General features: G+C 62.0%; 1 protein-coding gene across 3 annotated transcripts; it reads right to left on the bottom strand.

Annotated features, from left to right (window-relative positions):
* Positions 1–3,068: 3,068 nt before the first annotated feature.
* MAG (myelin associated glycoprotein) lies at positions 3,069–18,255 on the bottom strand. Of its 3 annotated transcripts, XM_012775050.2 has the most exons (12): positions 18,221–18,255; positions 16,538–16,592; positions 16,085–16,153; positions 15,569–15,937; positions 13,686–13,982; positions 12,942–13,199; positions 11,088–11,348; positions 6,275–6,562; positions 6,004–6,100; positions 4,556–4,655; positions 4,229–4,273; positions 3,069–3,578 (listed from the first exon to the last, which is right to left on the bottom strand). In XM_012775050.2, exons 3-11 carry the CDS (start codon positions 16,128–16,130, stop codon positions 4,241–4,243), a joined length of 1,749 nt encoding a protein of 582 aa, XP_012630504.2. In that variant the 5' UTR covers positions 16,131–16,153; positions 16,538–16,592; positions 18,221–18,255; the 3' UTR covers positions 3,069–3,578; positions 4,229–4,240. The 3 variants fall into 3 exon arrangements, with proteins under 3 accessions (XP_012630504.2, XP_012630501.2, XP_075849117.1); XM_012775047.2 differs by lacking the exon at positions 4,229–4,273 and having other exon boundaries at positions 3,070–3,578; XM_075993002.1 differs by lacking the exons at positions 3,069–3,578; positions 4,229–4,273; positions 4,556–4,655 and adding an exon at positions 5,499–5,638.
* Between the last annotated feature and the right edge of the window lie 684 nt (positions 18,256–18,939).

Raw genomic sequence — 18,939 nt, 5'->3', positions numbered from 1 at the left:
TGCTCGGCGTGGGCCCTGCACCTCTGCCTGGACCCACAGTCCCTGGAAACCACGGAGACTTCCTCTTTGCATCCAGGTCCAGACCTCAAATTCCTCTCTCTCTCTTTCTCTCTCTCTCTTTCTCTCTCTTTCTTTCTTTCTTTCTTTTCCTTCCTTCCTTCCTTCCTTCCTTCCTTCCTTCCTTCCTTCCTTCCTTTTTCTTCCTTCCTTCCTTCCTTCCTTCCTTTTCCTTCCTTCCTTCCTTCCTTCCTTCCTTCCTTCCTTCCTTCCTTCCTTCCTTCCTTCCTTTTCCTTCCTTCCTTCCTTCCTTCCTTCCTTCCTTCCTTCCTTCCTTCCTTTTTCTTCCTTCCTTCCTTTTTCTTCCTTCCTTCCTTCCTTCCTTCCTTCCTTCCTTCCTTTTCTTTCCTTCCTTCCTTCCTTTTCCTTCCTTCCTTCATTCCTTCCTTTTTCTTCCTTCCTTCCTTCCTTCCTTCCTTCCTTCCTTCCTTTTCCTTCCTTCCTTCCTTTTTCTTTCTTTCCCTTCCTTCCTTCCTTCCTTCCTTCCTTCCTTCCTTCCTTCCTTCCTTCCTTCCTTCCTTCCTTCCTTCCTTCCTTCTTTCCTTCCTTTCTTTCTCTTCTTTTCTCTTTCTTTCTTTCTTTCTTTCTTTCTTTCTTTCTTTCTTTCTTTCTTTCTTTCTTCCTTTCTTTCTTTCTTCTCTCTTTCTTTCACAAGTCTCACTCTGTTGCCCAGGCTGCACTACAGTGGCACGATGATATCTCACCGCAGCCTCAAACTCCTGGCCTCCAAGGATCCTCCTGCCTTGGCCTCCCAAAGTGCAGGCACATGCCACCACTCTGGGCTAAAAGACCCCTCTTTTTAAAACGGCTGCCTTTCCCCGCACACGCGACCTTCCATCCTGCCTGTGCCTTCTGAGCAGGCTCCTGTCTGACCCGCACAGTGCCTTTGCTTCTCTGGTTGTCGTCTGTCTCCGCTGCAGAGCGTGGGTTCCAGGAGGTCAGAGCGTGTTCCTTTCGGGCACCGCTGTACCCCTGGAGCCAGCGTGGGCCTGGCTCAGGGATGCTCGGTGTTGAACCCTGGACAGGTCCAGGAGGAGGGCGGAGAGAGTCCACGAGCAACCCTGCACGCGGGTCTGATGCGTTTGTCACCAGTGAGGGCTGTCCCTCCTGGGGGATGGTCTTTGCCACAGATCAGTTCACCGTTTCCCCAGCTGGAGAGGTTCGCCTACCACCTTCGGGACTTTCGTCCTATGAACCACCTGGAATATGTTTATCTGGTACATTTTCCTTAAATCAATGCACTGCATCGATTTTTCTTTCATATTTTTTTTCTTTTTATTTTGCATTTATTTTTTATTGACTTAGTCCCATCCAAAGCCAGTTTGTTGTGCTGGTTTCCTTTTGTTCTGCCACAGACTCCATGAGGCATGAAGAGTGACGTTAACGTCACCCCCCCAACCCCCGTCACTGCGTGCGGCCCGGGCTGCTCCTCAGGGCGAAGTCCTCAGCGGGAATTCCTACCAGGCCAGACATGCCGGAGCCAGGGCCTGTCGTCAGGGGACAGGCGTGCCAGGGCGGGGCCGGGAGCGTGTGTGCGGATCTGGAAGAAACTTCCACCTGGGCCGCGCCTCCGCCTCAGCTCACAGCTCTCCGGCTTCATTTCCGCTCCAGACGGGTCCCACGTGGGGCCTTCGCACGTGTGCGGCTTTGCTTCCAGAGGGAAGCGTCCCTTGACCCCTGAGACCCTGAGTCACACTGACATTCTGTGCTCGGAAAGCCCCAAGCTGCTCCCTGGGGCAGGCGTCACAAGTTGCAGTTTGGTGTCACCTGTGAGGCTCCTTCCCGTCCTTCTCCCTGCAAGACTCTGAGCTCTGTGAGGAAGGGGCGAGCCCTGGCCGGCTTGGGCAGGCCTCACGGGGAGTCCCCGTCCCCCTGTTCCCAGCCCTCCATCTCCTCTTTCCTCCTGCGTGTGGACCTCCCCTGCCAGTCAGGCGGCCCCACGTCACCTTCCCTCCCAACGTGGTCTGTTTACTCCTGCCTCCATCCTTTGCTTTGGTCTCTGTCCTGTATCCTCTGCCTGCCTCAAAGGCCGGGGACAGCTGCCACCTCGGCTGCCTTCCCGCGGCCCCGTCAGCACCCAGGCCCTGCACTCGGTCCCCACCACGGCGGCCGTGCGGCACAGCGCAAGAGCTCGGTGGCCTCTGGGGCTCCGATCTGGGGACCTCAGAAGGGGATGGAACGTCTTTGTGTCTCACTGTTTTTCATTCCCGCAATCTGGGGCAGGGCCTGAGATTTTGCCTTCCTGGCAAGCTCCCAGGTGACCCGCCTCCCAGGGACCTCGTGCGGAGAACCCCTGTCACAGTTGTTAGGGAAGGGAAGCGGAGATTAATGAGAGTGGACTGGGTAGAGTCACAGCAAGCAGTCAATGAATGTTAGTTACTAGTACCGTCTACACCGGAGCCTCTGCTCCTCTTTAACTTCCTGACCGGTGTGTTACAGAAAAAGTGCATTTTTTAAATCAGAAGAACCAATTCCAGGGCTGCCACCTGGGGGATTTTCCAGCTCGGGGATGCTGGGCGAGTCAGCTAGCGTCTCTGAGTCCCAGCGTCCTCAACTTCGCAGTGGCTCTGCACGCGGTCCCTTCTCAGGGCAGCCTGAGCTTCCTGAAGGTGCTTAGTATGCAGCTGGTGCTTAATGAATGTTTCTCGACACCCGAAAGGCTGACGCTGCAGACTGCAGCCCCAGCGAAAGCGAGGGGTGGTCGAGAAAGCCGCGCAGGCTCACGACACACCGCGCCGCGGGGTTCCCCGCCCTGAGCGCCAGGGGCCGGGCGGCGGGACAGCACGGAGCGGCGGGGACTGCGGCGAGCCGAGTCGAGGCCACGTGCACGGGCGAGCCCAGTGCTGCCGGTGGGTCTGACTGCAGCAGAAGCAGGGGTGAGGGCTGAGGAATGAGGCTGGGGTCCCCGGCCCTCACCCCTACACAGCAGAGAGCAAAGAGGAACTCCGATTATTCTAGAGACGGCAAGGTGGAGGCTCCCCAAGTGGGGGGGGTCAAAAAGCATAAGGGTCTAGACCGGTATTTGGCTTCGGGCCATTTATTTCACGTCCCTTGTGTAAAGGCCCCGGGGCCAGGTGTGGGGGCAGGTGACCAGGCAGGGGTAGCAATAAATAACACGGACAGACGAGCTCCCCTCCGGACAGATGAGGTTAAAGGAGGTTAGAGAGGAGCGGCGGCGGGGGTGGGGGCGTGGGCGCCGGCAGGGGGGCAGCTGGGGAGGAGGGGAGGCCAGGCCCCAGGGCCTCACTGTCACCTGCCCCAGCCCCTGCTGCTTGGGGAGGAAGGGAGCCCGCAGCCAGTGGGGCCAGCCAGGGTCCTGAGGGGGGGGACGGCCACACGGGCTGCCCCCAGCTCTGTCACTTGACTCGGATTTCAGCATACTCGGCCAGCTCCTCCGTCAGAGTGTAGCTGTCCTTGGTGGGTCGTTTTCCCGGGTCCGAGTGGGAGTAGCTCAGGTCCAGCTCCGGGGGCTCCCCCCGGAGGCCCAGCAGCCTCCTCTCGGACCCCAGGCGCCTCTCGCTCTGTGAGGGGAAACAGCCCATTAGCGGGGTCCCGGCCCACCTTCTCCCAGCGACATGAAGGCTGGAGTGTCTGTCCCCCCCCCCCCCGGCACCCGCGTGACCCTCCTTGCTCAAAGAGCGCCAGCCCAGCGAGCCCCGCAGCCGCCGGGTCCGGAGCCTTCGCCGGGGCCCCCGTCCTCCTCCCTGCTGAGCTGGAAATGCACCCACAGACTCAGTTTCTCCAGGAAGCCTTCTTCCACGTAGGAATTTTGGGGGGAACACACAACTTAACCCCTAACTCCTTCCCAGATTAAAGCCACCTAGTCGGGCTCCCGCCTTTCCAAATGTGGGGGGTGGCTGGTTCATAGCACCCCCCTGTGTCTGCACCTGGCGTGGTCCCCCTCCCCCGTCTGGGGGGTCCTGCGGGTGAACCTGGGGCTTCCCCGTCACGCTATCCGTCCCCCGCGCACAGGCCTTTGGACACACACGGGACGGCGGCCACAGACAGAAGGGAGCAGCAGAGGGACTGGACAGACAGGGCGAGACTGCCGGGCAGGGCCAGACGTAGCCACAGAGCGCCTGGGCGGCTGGCGGGACGCACACACATGCACGCCGACCCCCAGGCCCAGGCCGGGCCCGGCGGCAGGCACACTGAGGCCCCGGGGACCTACCTCCTGGGGCGCTCAGTGACATTCCGGGGAAGAGACCTCTCTGGACTATTGGAGAAGGAAACGCGGTCACAGACACAAGCGGGGAGCGTGAGGGCTCCCCTGGGCCCCGCAGCCCGTAGTCCCCGACTCAGCTGCAGCCTGGACCTCCTCCCCAGCCTCCAGGCCCAGCCCAGCCTCCCCCTTCCCGCGTCCTTCCTCTCCTCCTCTGAGAGGCCAACACCACCTCCCGCCGCCCGCCCCTTAGCTTCACAGGCTGTCCCCAGGGCCCTCGGCGTCCCTGGCAGCCAGTCCCCAGCTCGCCCGGGGCTGCGGGGCTCTGGTCCTCACCTCGTACTTCTCCGGTGCCCCAGAGATGCGGAAGTCGCTGCTGAACAGGACGGGGGGGTTGTCCCCTGCCGAGAAGCTGGGGCTCTCTGTCACGTTCTTTCTGCAGGGGAGGACAAGTCAGCCCCAGGCCCCCCTCGCCCCTCCCTGTCTGCACCCCCGTCTACCTTAGGAGTTGGGCCAAGGACCCCCAGGCTGCTCGCACCATCTCTCTAGGACGGGGCAAACCGCCTCTCCAGCAGGACCGGCCTCCTCTTGGGCACCATGCCCACCCCTCCCGTGGCTGGGACTCGGCCCCGGCTGAGGACCCGGCCCGCGGCCTCTGCCACTTTTCAGGACCCCGGTCTGGATTCTCTGGGCTCCCTCGTGTGCTCTGGGTCTGTCTGCCCCTCTTGCCCCCAGGATGTGGAGCACGGAGGTTCATTCACTTTCAGGGCAGCTGCTGTGTGCGCCGCACGGAAGAGAAGTAGTGGCGGCTCAGGTGTGCGGGCGGGTGTGGTCTGGGCTGGGGAGGGTATTTTTTTGTTTGTTTGTTTGAGTCAGAGTCTCACTTTGTTGCCCAGGCTAGAGTGCCGTGGCATCAGCCTAGCTCACAGCAACCTCAAACTCCTGGGCTCAAGCGATCCTCCTGCCTCAGCCTCCCGAGTAGCTGGGACTACAGGCATGTGCCACCATGCCCGGCTAATTTTTCTCTATATATTTTTAGTTGGCCAATGAATTTCTTTCTAGTTTTAGTAGAGACAGGGTCATGTTCTTGCTCAGGCTGGTCTCGAACTCCTGAGCTCAAGCGATCCTCCTGCCTCAGCCTCCCGAGTAGCTGGGACTACAGGCATGTGCCACCATGCCCAGCTAATTTTTTCTATATATTTTTAGTTCGCCAATTAATTTCTTTCTATTTTCTTAAATAGTTTATTATTTTATATTCTTTTTCTTTTTTATTTTTCAAGTTATGGAATGGCATAGGCAGAGAATTTTTCTTTCTATTTTTAGTAGAGACGGGGTCTTGCTCTTGCTCAGGCTGGTTTTGAACTCCTGACCTTGAGCGATCCTCCCGCCTCGGCCTCCCAGAGTGCTAGGATCACAGGCCTGGGGAGTGTTTTTGTTGCTGCAGATGTGTGTGATCTTTCGTGCTTCTGGGCCCAGCTGGAACTGACGCTGTGGCTGCAGGGGTCCCTGGGCCTCCCCCTCCCTCCAGAGTCTGCGGGGTGGGGTGGGGGTCTCCTGGAGACGGGAGGCCATGGCACGGGGTGTGGGGAAGCGGGCAGTGGCTGATGCGTGTAAACTGGCTGCAGTCCCAGGAGAACCCCCCCCAATCCGGCTGGACATTCTCCCAGCGGAATCCGCCCTCCCCGCCCCCCCCACAGCGCCGCCCGCCCTGCCCACCCCTCCGCCTCCAGCCCATCTCAGCCCCCTTTGGAGGCCGTCCGGCCGGAGACCGCGCTGTCACTCACTTCCTGCGCGTCTGGGTGATGTAGCAGACGATGGCAATGAGGACGGCGAAGGCGACCACGGCTCCCACGGGCCCGATCTTGGCCCACATCAGCCGGTCTGAGGACAGAGAAGACGCAGGCCCCTCAGGGACACGCCGGGCACCTGGGCTCTCAGGAGGCGAGCCGGGACGACAGCCCGAAGGCTCCAGCACTGCCTGCCCGGCCTGGCTTGGGGGGGGGCTCCCGGCTCCAGGTGCAGCCCCCCCACCCCCACCCCGGCCGCGCTGCTCACGGGCTCCCTGGAAGGGCAGCTCCAGGCTCTTGGTGCCGTAGAGGTTCCTGGAGGTGCAGATGACGCGGGGCGGGGCCTGGGCCTGGCCGCGCAGCGTGAGGATGCTGGTGAGCAGGAGGCCGCTGCGCTCCGAGTACACGAACTCCCGCTCCGTCTCGTTCACCGTCACGTTGCGCGACGGCAGCTCGAAGGCCACGGCCGGCTCGGGGTTGGACTTGACCACGCACAGGCACTGCACCGTGTCCCGGGCCGCCACGCAGTGCGACTCCAGGAGGATCACCGGGGCGACTGCGGGGGGGGGGAAGAGCGGGACTGAGAGTGGCCAGGCCGGCGGGGGCCGCGCCTGGGGGGCTCGTTGGCTGAGGCCGGCCCGGGTGGGGGGCGGCAGCCAGGTCCCCCCACTTCGTCCTCTGCCCTGGGAAACACAGAGACTGTCAACGCTCTGCAACCCGGCCGGCTGCAGGTTTCCCCCAATGCGGGCTTGAACCCAGCCTCGAACTTTCCCAGGCTCTGGTACAGGCGTTTAGGTTGTTGTCCAAGACACTGGAAGAAACCAGCCCCGGCCCCGAGCCAAAGTCCTAAACCCTCCTAGAAACTCCGAACCCCGAACAGACCTGGGCAGAACATCCCTTTCTCTCGCTGCCTGCAGGACACCCATGGCACTCGGTAAGGGCCCCTAGTAAATGCAGCGGACTGACCGCCCGGCATTTCGTGCTTCTTTCTGGAATCCAAATCAGCCCCATCTCAGGACAGTCTGGGGTACTCCCCTGTGGAGACCTCCCTAGTCGCCCCAAAGCAGGCGGCTCCAGCCTCGGGTTCAGCCTGGAAGGATCATTCCCGCGGAGCTGAGCCGCGTTCCGGATTTGCGGGGTCTCTTGCGGTTACTGTGTTCACCTCGTAACATAATCAGATTATGGCACGCCCTGCTCAAAGCCCTGCTCCGGTGGCTCCCTGGGCCACTTAGAGTAAAATCCAGATTCTTCGGTCTACAAGGGCCCCGAGGCCCTGGCCACACTCCCTCTCCACGCCGCTTCCCAAGCTCAGAGCTCTTTCCCGCCACAGTGTGTGCGTGTTTTCTCCTTGGGCCTGCAACACCGGCCTCACGTGCCTGCAGAACGGCCCCCCTCGCTCCCTGCGGGTCTCCGCGCAGGTCCTGCCTCTGAGGACCCGGGAAGCTGTGCCCTCTCCACTCGTCATCCACTCCTGTCCCTTGTCCCTGCCCACGCTCCATGCTGACGTGGTTGGCCTCTTATTTCCACCAAGACAGCTTGCTCTGTCTTGCCCTGGGCCCGCTTATTGGGGAGGAGCTCCTCTGCTCTCCCAGCCCCCGGCCTCCTCGGGCCCTGGGAGGGGCCCCCCCACCGCCTCTCTGCTCCCCACTTTCAGCCCCTCCTGTGCACGCACCTGCACTCCCCACTGCCACCAGCGCCAGACACCACCTTCCACCCAAAGCCATTCCGCTGAGCTTTGCTTTTCTGCCATCTGATTGCAAAAATAGCACTGGTGTGGTTTTTCTCCTTTTGTCTTCCAAAATAAGAAGCTACGTTATAGCATCGAATGTCCCTTTTCAAACTACGTTCTCTTTCCCTCCTCTGCTTGCTCTAGACTGAGCACGGGTCTCAGTTCTGGCCCAAACCCACTTAACACACGGGCGAAAGACCCCTGGCCCACCTGCCCCACTCACTTTCATTTCCAAGCCAAAAAGAATAAGCCGGTAACAGCGACACGCCAGGGAACTGCGTGAGCAGATGCATTCGCCTCAGGTATTGCAACCCCGGTGCACACGCCTCTGAGTCCACTAAATGCAAAACAACGGGCTCCAGATTCTCTTTGGGCAGATAGGCATTATGTCCACTGCGGAGTTAACCAATCAGCACGCCACGGAGTACATTAATGACAACAAACCTGAACTAAAAAGTGGGCCGGGCGAGGTGGCTCACGCCTGTAATCCTAGCTCTCTGGGAGGCCGAGGCGGGAGGATCGCTCAAGGTAGGTCAGGAGTTCGAAACCAGCCCGAGCAAGAGCGAGACCCCGTCTCTACTACAAATAGAAAGAAATTAATTGGTCAACTAATATATATAGAAAAAATTAGCTGGGCCTGGTGGCACATGCCTGTAGTCCCAGCTACTCGGGAGGCTGAGGCAGGAGGATCGCTTGAGCCCAGGAGTTTGAGGTTGCTGTGAGCTAGGCTGACGCCACGGCACTCACTCTAGCCTGGGCAACAGAGTGAGACTCTGTCTCAAAAAAAAACAAAACCCTGAACTAAAAAGAGACCAGACATTTTTAAAAACTTCCCGCTCAAGACGGCCCTGCCGGTGCTTTGGTGACGAGCGTCCGCCCCGGCGTCTAGGGCAAGGCCAGCTCGCTGCCTGCGCGGGAAGAACTCTGAACCCCAGATGTGACGGGAGACAAACCCCAAAGACAGAGGTACAGAGGGTGGGGAGTTTGGGACGGGAAGGCTGCGGCTGGAATCCCACCCGGCTCTGCCCCCTGCTGGCTGGCCGAGGCCACGCAGCCTCCAGGAGGCAGTTCTCCACGCACAGGCAGGGCTCGCGGTCCTCAACTCACAGCGGGGGGCTGCGGGACTGCGAGGATGGGCGCACAGGTGTGTCGCGAACACTCCACATCCCACCCAAGTACTCAAGGCGGGACAGCCTGAGCCGTCCCGGCAGAGGGAGCCCGTGAGCAAAGCCTCAACCACAGAGCACACGGCAGACACCCAACCTGGAGTGCAAAGGGAGACGGGCAAAAGACGGTGACATCGGACATCTATGGGGCCCGCGGCAGTGTCGGGCGCTGGGGACCCTCGGTGTAATTCTCCCAGTCCTCACAGCTGTCTCTGTGGCAACTGTTTTCCAACCCTTTTTCGGAGGATGGGGCTGAGGGCTGGCAAAGGCGAAGTCACTTGCCTGAGGCCACACGGCAAGACGGAGACAGAGCTGGGACTCGGCCCCGGACACCAGCAAGACTCCAGTTTCCCTGCGTTAAACTGGGGTGAGGAATCGTCCTCCCCCACATACCGTGCTTCCCCGAAATAAGACAGGGTGTTATATTTATTCTTCCTCGAGAAGACACCCTGGGGGTTATTCTCAGGGCATGTGTCATTTTCCCCTCAAAGCCTCAGCTCGCGGCACGCACAGGGTGGCCGGGACCCGACAGGGGGAGCCGCCCTTGTTGGTGGGGCTGCCCGCACCTTTCCGGTCACCTCTGGGACAGCAGCTGTCACCACGGGGCAGAAGAGAAGGGCTGCCCGTCTTCTTTCCCGCTTTGCGACAAAACGCACGGTTGTGCTTATTTTCGGGGTGGGGCTTCTATGGCGCAAATGCTCAGAAATCCTGCTGGGGCTTATCTTATGGAGAGGCCTTATTTTCGGGGAAACGCGGTATCAGGTGGTTGTGAGAACAAAATAGGTCAGTACATAACGTGCTCAGACTTGTCCCCGTCCCCCGAGAGGTCACAAGTGCTCGGTGAGGGCGGACACCTCCCTCGCGCTGTGGGGGGCCCTGGGGCTGGCAGGTGGGACAGGTGGGTCCTCTGCCCAAGGGTCACCCACCGTTGTCAGTGAACAAACACTACAGCCCTGGCGCCGGGGGACATCAGGTGCAGGGACAGAGGGGACCTAAGGGAAAGGAATGCGGAGCCGGCAGGTGGGACGGGGGACAGGACTCCCGCTGCCCGTCCCCCACGCCAGCAGGCTGAAGGCCGCCCCCTTCCCAATCCGTTGGTTTGATTTCAAGAGGAGCCAGGGGAAGCGAGTGCCTGGGTGTGCTTGGGCTGGGAGGAGGTGACGCCGCTGGAAGTCCTTAACAGCGGGGGCAGACCGGCGTCTGGAAGAATCCTGGCCCTGACCACCCTTCCTAGCCGCATGGCTGCACGGCTTCCAGAGTTCCGAACACTAGTTTTCTCCCCAGTAAAGAGGGATGATAATAACACACGCCCGTTTCACAGGGTGACCCCCAGGGACCACAGGGTAACCCCTGCAGAGGAGGCAATTCCTTAACGAATGTCCGCGGCCTGCTGCTAGAGACCCAGGAGGGGGCCGTGCCTGGGCCGAGGACCCACGTGAGACCCTGGTGCACGTGCGGAGCTCGGGGGACGTGCTGGTTTGCAGAGCAACAATGAGTCTCATTTCCAACAGAGTAGCTTTCTGTGTGCGTCCGACTCTGCTCTCTGGCTACGCTGTGTCCCCCAACAAGCTTGCTGTCCTCTCGGTCCTATGCCCCACCTCTCGCAGAGCCGAGCAGCCCTGCGCACTTAACAATCGCTGCGCCAATGTATTCTGATGTCAGAGCACAGGATGAGGTCAGCTTTGGGCAGTACAGAAGAGCGAACCCACACCGCCTGGATTTAAATCTCAAATTGTGCTATTTTCTTAGCCGTGTGACCTTGGGCAGAGGGCATAAGGTCTCTGGGCCTCAGTTTCCTTCTCTGTAAACTAGGGGCCAGTCATCGAGCCTCTCATAAGGATGTCATGAGGACGAAATGAGTAGTGCTTCCAACAACAGCACCTAGTACACAGGGACACTCTGCCGGGGCTAGACGTCATGGCTATTGTTTCAGTTCACGCAGAGGTTTGGTGGCCACAGGATCCAGAAATCTACCTGGTCAATAGCCCACCCTAGGATGCAGGAACACGCATTCTCAGGTGGGATTTCTATTTTCTTGCTGTGAATTCGGTTTCCCTGCCCTCCTCCCCATCTGCCAGCGAGTATGGGCAAGGCAGACACTGGTTGGGACGCATGGGCACCTCCCAGGAATCCGGGTGTCCCCCGCTGAGCCATCCAACCGAGGGGTGGACATGGCAGGTACTCACACTCCACAGACAGGTTGAAGGCGGTGGCCCTCTGGCCGTACTGGTTCTCGGCCACACACCAGTACTCCCCGTCATCCTCGGGCTTCACGGCCGGCAGCTCTAGCTGCAGTTCGCTCTCGTAGATGACGGTGGCCAGGATCTGCTTCTCCTTGAAGATGGTGAGGATAGGGTCCGGGTTGCTCTGCGTGGAGCACACGACAGAGACCGTCTCCCCCTCCACGGCCACCAAGGTCCCGTTCACCGTCGGCTTCCAGGGCGCGTCTGGGGAGGCAGGACAGGGAGCCGACAGTCAGAACCAGAAGGTGCTGCTTCTGCCAGCCAGCTGCCCCCCTCAAACACCGCCCCAGGCACCCTGAACCCAGCACACCGGCTCAGGATGGCTCGGGCAACCCCACTCCTGGCCGTCTCGTGTACAAGAACAGGGGCTTTGCAGCCGGAGTGCCTGTCTTTGGATCCCAGCTCTGCCCCTGCCAAGCTGTGTGCGGACCCATGCCTTAACACCTCTGGGCCTCACTTTACTCATCTGGAATATGGGTTTAAGAATGGTTCCAACCTCACAGAGATGATCTTGCAACACTCACTGAGAACTGCCGAGCGGCAGGCGCTGTTGCAGCTTGAACAAAGCGCATGTGGGGAGATGCTACACAAGCGAAATACGTACTTAGCAAGAAGGGGGCACATTCTGAGATGAAAAATAAAGGGGGCGAGAGGATGGGAAATCAGGGTTCCAGTTTTAGATAGGACGGTGAGGGTCGGCATCAGCGAGCCTAGGCAGGTGCCTGGGGAAGAGGGCACGTGGGAAGCATCCGGAACTGCGAGCACATGTTGGCTGTGGCTGTCCCTGTTGGTACCCTCAGCCCGGACTCTCTGCCTCAGTGAATATTTGTGAATGAATGAATGAATGAATGGCCCCTACCTACTTCCCAGCTAAGTTCCTGTTCCTAGCTCCTGTTCTGACCAGCCCCCTTCTGGCTGCCCAATAATGTACGCGTGCACACAACGGGCTGGGGGAGGCCTGGGGTGCCCTCAACTATCCGTTAGAACTATAACAGGGTTCATTTTAAAAATGCAGATTCCTGGCTGGGCGAGGTGGCTCACGCCTGTAATCCCAGCACTCTGGGAGGCCGAGGCGGGCATATCGCTTGAGCTCAGGAGCTCGAGACCTGCCTGAGCAAGAGCGAGACCCCGTCTCTGCTAAAAAATAGAAAAAATTAGCCAAGCATGGTGGCGCATGCCTGTAGTCCCAGCTCCTCGGGAGGCTGAGGCAGGAGGATCGCTTGAGCCCAGGAGTTTGAGGTTGCTGTGAGCTAGGCTGATGCCACGGCACTCACTCTAGCCTGGGCAACAAAGTGAGACTCTGTCTCAAAAAAAAAAAAAAAGAAAGAAATTGGCCAACTAATATATAGAGAAAAAATCAGCTAGGCATGGTGGCGCGTGCCTGTAGTCCCAGCTCCTCGGGAGGCTGAGGCAGGAGGATCACTTGAGCCCAGGAGTTGGAGGTTGCTGTGAGCTAGGTTGATGCCATGCCACTCTAGCCTGGGCAACAGAGTGAGACTCTGTCTCAAAAAATAATAATAATAAAATGAATGAATGAATGAATAAAAATGCAGGTTCCTGGGCCAGGCCCACATCTCCCCAGACCGCCCAGCACTGCCCCCGGGAAACTGTACTTAGCAGGGGCAGGGACGGAAGCTGAGTCTTCCGACGGATGGCGCCTTGCAGCGACAGCCGTGCAGGGCGGGCGCAGCAGACAGTTGCGGAAGCACAAGGGACACCTCCACCTGCAGCCTGCGCTCGCCCCGGGCCAGGCCGCTCCGCCCTCCGCTGGCCGTGGGTGCCCCGAGAGCGACTCACACATGACGCTGAGCCCCACGGTGCGGTTGTCCTGGCCGTAGGCGTTCTCGGCCAGGCAGGCGTAGACGCCGTCCTCCTCGGGGCTCACCCCGTCCAGCTCCAGCAGCAGGCTCTCGGCCACCGCCTCCCGCAGCACCGTCCCGTCCCGCATCCAGGTCAGCAGCGGCGGGGGGTTGCTGTCGGCCCCGCAGAGCAGGCTGACCTGGGAGCCGTCGATGGCCTCCACCGACGCGTTCATCTCCACGATCACCGGGGGGTCTGAGGCCCGCGACAGCACCCGGGGTGAGCGGGCGGTGCCCAAGCCCTGCCCGTACCCGCCCCGCCCGGGCCCCGCGCCCTGCCCGCGCCCCCCCCACGCCCGGCCCTGCGCCCTGCCCGTGCCCTGTCCGCACCCGCCCCGCCCTGGCCCCGCCCCGCGCCTGGCCCGCGAGCGCCCCCCCACGCCCAGCCCGCAGCCAGCCCACAGCCCACCACGCCCCCGCCACGCCCCCGCCACCCCTGGCCGCCCCCTGCCCCGCCCCCACCACAGGCCCGTCCCGCGTCCCCCCCCCCCGCCCCGCACCAGGCCCGCACCCCGCCACGCCCCGGCCCACGCCCCCACTACCCCGGCCCGCACCCCGCCACGCCCCCGCCACGCCCCCGCCCACGCCCCCACTACCCCGCCCCGCCCCGCCCCGCCCCCGGCCTGCCCCGGCCCGCACCCCGCCCCGCGCCCGGCCCGCCCCGGCCCGCACCCAGGCTCACACTTGACGTCCAGGCTGGCGTAGCCCTCGAACTGCAGGCTGGTGTTGGGGAAGGAGGCCTGGCAGCCCAGCCGGTGGCCGTTGGCCTCCCTGGTGGGCACGAAGTGCAGCAGCGACACCTGCACCCAGGTGCCCTCGTCCTCCCGCAGCCGGCCCAGCACCGCCGGCTCGCCCAGCCCCTCGTGGCCCAGCCAGCCCAGCTCGGGGCGCAGCTCCGGGCAGTTGTCCGGCACCATGCAGCTGACCTCCACCTCCGTGCCTGCCACCACCTCGGGGGGCACCACGATGTTGGGGGTGTCTGCACGAGGCGGAGAAGGAGGGGTGAGGAGCCGCACGGGGCCGCGGGTCCCCCCACCTCGCCCCGCTCCCCGCGGGCACCCGGTCCGCTCCCCCGGCTCCGGGGACAGGATTCCCTTCCGCCTTCCCCTTCTAGGTCACCCTTGACCCAGAAACCCTCCTTGGACCCAGCCCCAGGGGGTCGGGAAGTACCGACAGCCGCCCGAGCACCCCACGGCGCCTAGCTGGCCGGGCCCTGTCAGCCATGCTCGCAGGTGCTGTTTTTGTGCTCATTTCGCAAATCGGGAAACTGAGGCCACAGCTAGCACCAAGTTAGACTGGGACCCAACCCCCATCACTCTGGTTCAGCTTCTGTGTCTTGCCCTCTCTCCTCTCCCAGGTGAGCTTTGGTTTGCTCCTTCCACCTGCGAATGTGTGTATGTTGTGTGTGGCATGCTGTGTGTGTTGTATGTAGTGTGTGTATGTGTGTTGTATGTAGTGTGTACATGTGTGTTGTATGTAGTGTGTGTATGTGTGGGGTGTGTGTGTGTGTGTGTGTGTGTGTGTACGCATGTGTGCTGCACCTATGTGGCCCCTTCCTCCACCAGGGCTGTAATCTGGCTCCTTCTATAGACTCAAGCCGCTGGGAACCCAAATCTCAGGGCTCCCAGCCGTGGGGCCTGGCAGACACCAGGCAGCGGGCCCTGCTCTGATCGCCAAATCTGGCCATAGCTGCATTTTACTTGGCCTAAAAAAAAAATTTTTTTTAAATATCTTTAGACCGGGCACGGTGGCTCATGCCTGTAATCCTAGCACTCTGGGAGGTCGAGGCAGGTGGATCACTCGAGGTCAGGAGTTCAAAACCAGCCTGAGCAAGAGCGAGACCCCGTCTCTACTAAAAATAGAAAGAAATGAATTGGCCAACTAAAAATAGATAAAAAAAAAAAAAATTAGCCGGGCATGGTGTCGCATGCCTGTAATCCCAGCTACTCAGGAGGCTGAGGCAGGAGGATCGCTTGAGCCCAGGAGTCGGAGGTTGCTGTGAGCGAGGCTGACGCCACGGCACTCACTCTAGCCTGGGCAACGGAGCGAGACTCTGTCTCAAAATAAATATCTGAATTAGCCGATATTTAATAACTAAGAGATTACATTTAAAAAAAAACCCTGGAATTAGCAACTCCGAGCGCTGACAGCGAGGGCTGCTCCGTCAGCCAGGGCTGGGCGCCAGGTGCCAGGCCCTGCTCTGAGCGAGCGCTTGGCGACTATTCCCCATCGGCTGCTCTTGTCCCCGTTTCACGGAAGAGGAGACCGAGGCCCAGGGAGGGTAAGTGACTTGCGCAGGGTGACCTCGCTCAAGCAGGGACCCAGAGGCCTTGCCCCCGAGCCCTGGGCCCCACCGGGTTGTTTCTAGAAGGGTGAGAGCACCCCCTGTGCTCCTCCCAGGGCAGCGAGACAGTTTGGGGACCTGCTTTGTTCATGTCTGTCATCCGCAGCACGGTGTGTGGCACTGGGGTCTGCGTCCCCAGCCAAACCGGCACCTCCCGGACCTGCCGTCCCCCCTCCTGGGGCTCCCCTGCCCCCGGTGCCCCACAGCCTCTGGGCACTCACTGATGACGTCCAGGACGCTGTGCTCGGAGAAGGTGTACTGGTTGTAGCCGCCCAGGTCCCCGCGGAAGTAGTACTTGCCGCCCAGCTCGGGGCTGACGCTGCTGAGCAGCAGGGTGCAGTTGCGCAGGCCCAGGTCCCCCAGCAGGCGGCTGCGGCCCTGGAAGCTCTCGTGCACCACCTGGGTGCGGGACTTGAAGACCACGGGCGGGTAGTTCTTGGGGTAGGGGCTGTTGAAGTACCAGACGCCGTGCACCACGGCCGGCCGCAGCTCGTCGGGGAAGTCGAAGCGGCAGGGGATGGAGACGCAGGTGCCCTCGAAGGCCGAGATAGACGAGGGCATCCAGGCGCCCCAGTGGCCCCCGCGGGAGGCTGCGGGAGACAGCGGGGGGCGCTGAGGCGGAGGGCCACGTGTCCCCCCTGGATCACCGCCTCCTGCTCCAATCCTCCGGCCTGGGGGGGCCAGGGACCTGCAGACACAGCCCCAGCCTGCTCCGGGGGCCAGGGCCCCAGCCTTACCTGAGATCATAATCCAAAACAGGGGCAGGGCCGTGAGGAATATCATCTTGTGCGGCTCGTGAGCGACAGCTACGGGGAAGAGGAGAGGTCAGCCCGTCCGGCGCAGGTGACGGGGGTGTTCTGTCCAGGCCTCTGTGGGTGTGAGCCGCCCCTGCTATTATTTATAATCATTTATAATTGCAAACACATGGCAGTGGCCGAGTGCCCGGCCTCAGGGCTCTACTTTGCTCTGTTAACTCATTTGATCTCTTAGAGGTAGGTGCAGTTATTAGCCTCATTGCATAGTGAGGGTCCAGAGAGGTTAAGTAACTTGCCCAAGGCCACACAGCTGGTTGGCAGTCTTAACTGCTGTTATGCCTCCGGGGATCTCCGAAAAGGGAAGAACCAAGGCGGGGCCAGTAGCGGGAAGTAAGAGCAGCCAGGAGGAAGGGGGCGGCGGTGCCCGACCCTCACCTCAGTTTCCCTGAGTGGCGAGTGTCCTCTGGTTCCACTGAGGCTGCCAGCCAACCTGGAAGGAGAGTCAGAGGGTGCAAGGGGGCAGTGACCCGAGCACGCCCCACCCTGTGCTTGCAGCCTGTCTCGTAAGGCTGCCCACGTGGCCCCTGTTGCCGGTGGACGCTCGGGACCCTCCCACACTGCCATGAAGCCGCCCCACGGCGACACCTCCCTGCCAGCCCGGCGTGGGAAAACTGTGGGGAGGGGAGGAGACAACAGCACTGGGGGCGAGGCAGGGGAGTGGCGGGTGGGGTGAGGGAGCAGGTGTCCCTGGGGGTGGCCGGCAGGGACCTTGTCCCATCAATGACTGGGTTTCAGGCATCGGCATTCCCCGCATGCCGCGTGAATTCCTGCCGCCCCCTCCCACCCCACAGACGGCCGCGGCTGTCCCCACCCTCTGCAGAGGCCAGCGCCGCCGGTACAAAAGAGTCCTGTTCCCTGGGGGACCGGGTGCCTCGTCCTGGGGGGGCTTCCGGGGTAGGTGGGGAGCGAGAGAGGACTCAGGCACTCCCGGCTGGGCCTTGAGGGCGGCCGGGGTGGACTGGGGTGGGGGTTCATGAGCCGCGGGCACCCGGCTGCTCTGTGGGTCGCCTTGGGGCTGGAGCCAGGGCTTCCGGGCGGCTGCTTTTCCAGCCTCCGCTGCGCCCTTCCCACGGACACAGTCGGACACGGCCGGCCGCTGGTAGGACAGGTGACAGATCCCGTCCCAGCCGGAGGGAGCAGGCTCACACATCAGAGACACGTGCAGGCCGGCACCGAGACCCCCCTGTCCCCACTCACACATCCACAGAGGCACACCTGGCTCCACACACACCTGGACAGACAGGCCCACCTGCCGCCCCGCCCGCGTGCCGGGCTCACTCAGACACGGGGACCTGCACACGCACGCTGAGCCGTGGCCATAGACGGGTCCGCCCAGCCACGCGCCGGAGGACACGTGGCAGACGCCACGCTTGCACCTGCAAGAGCACGGCCCAGGAGACAGACACAGGTGAGGGCCAGCGCCCGGCCCGGGCAGGCTCGTGGAACGGGCACCCAAGTCACGCGTGCCTGACGACTGAAACCGCTGTCGGGTGTGGGCCCAAACAGCCCTGGCTGTTACAGTGCAGCGCGGCTCTGTAAAGGCCGCGTCCAGAGCGTACATACGGCGTATCCGCAGTGTGAAAATTTGGAGGGAGGAGTGGGCTTAGGAACGACACTCCAGAAGCTTCCCCCAGTGGGGCACGATGAGAAGAGTTGGGAAACACCGATGCAGACAGAATGGCCTGGGGAGGCCGTGGGCGGGCGTGCACCTGTGCACCCACCTGCCGTGCGCCCGGGTGCCGGGACTCGCCCACTCGCAGCCCAGGCCCCCACCCGCCCCCAGACTGCTGGGCGCCTGACGCCCCGGGCGCCTCCCGCTCTGCCCCTCGCTCGGGAGCCCAGGGGAGCTGCCCTTGCAGAGGCTCCAGCTACGCACGAGGGCTGCCCGGGGCCTTCTGTCCTTTCTCCCTGTGGTTCCTTCCCCAAGCCCGCGTCCCCTCGTCCCAGCCCACTCCCAAAGCAGCGCAAACCACACCCAGAGCACCTGACCTGGCCCTGCTGTGGGTGCCCCGGGCTCCGCTCCCCCGCGCCCGCCAGGCCTCCCGGCGCAGTACTCACTTGGGTGCTCTCGCCTCTGAGCCTCTGCGCCCGCCGCGGCCCAGCGCGGCCCCTGCCTCCCAGGGTCTAGGCCCCCACTTGCCGGCCCCTCCCCTCCCCCCGGGTGCCAGGGGCCGCCTGCCTCCAGGGCCCAGCTCCTCCCTGCCCCCGGGGGAGGGGGGCACAAAGGGGCCCTTGTCACCACGGGGCTCGGACAGGGCAGCCTGACGCCTGGGCTCCACGAGCTCCTTCCTGGAGGGATGGGGGCTGCCTCGCTCGTCCCCCGCTCCCCGTCACTGTGCGCCCTGATTCTGGGTCTCTGGGGGGGGGCTGTCTAATTCCTCTGGAAATCCCAGGCTGAGGGACAGGAGGCTATGACCTCTGGCAAGGTCAGGTGTAACCTCAGTCCCAAGGGGCCAGCGGAGGCCGGTGTGGGCAGGGGGAGGAGACAGGGCCCTCCCGCCCTGTCCAGAGTGGCTTCCCCCTCGGCCATCCTGGCCCATTCTCCTCCTGGCTTCTCTTGCCACCTGAAATGACCGCACGTGTCAACTGTCTTCAGGGGAACAAGAGCTCCAGGAGGGCGGGGCCTCCGTCTGCATCCTCCTCCTGGACCGAGGCCCGCAGGCTAGCTCCTGGCATGCAGTGGAGCTCAATAAACGTGGAGTGCACGGCTGAATGTGTCCTTCAGAGACACTGGGGCATCTCTGGACTCGGGGCCTTTGTACCTGTTGCTCCTTCTC

This window comes from Microcebus murinus, chromosome 16, assembly GCF_040939455.1.
Source record: "Microcebus murinus isolate Inina chromosome 16, M.murinus_Inina_mat1.0, whole genome shotgun sequence".
In the NCBI taxonomy this organism is placed as follows: Eukaryota; Metazoa; Chordata; class Mammalia; order Primates; family Cheirogaleidae; genus Microcebus; species Microcebus murinus.
This window is presented reverse-complemented; position numbering and strand designations above follow the sequence as displayed.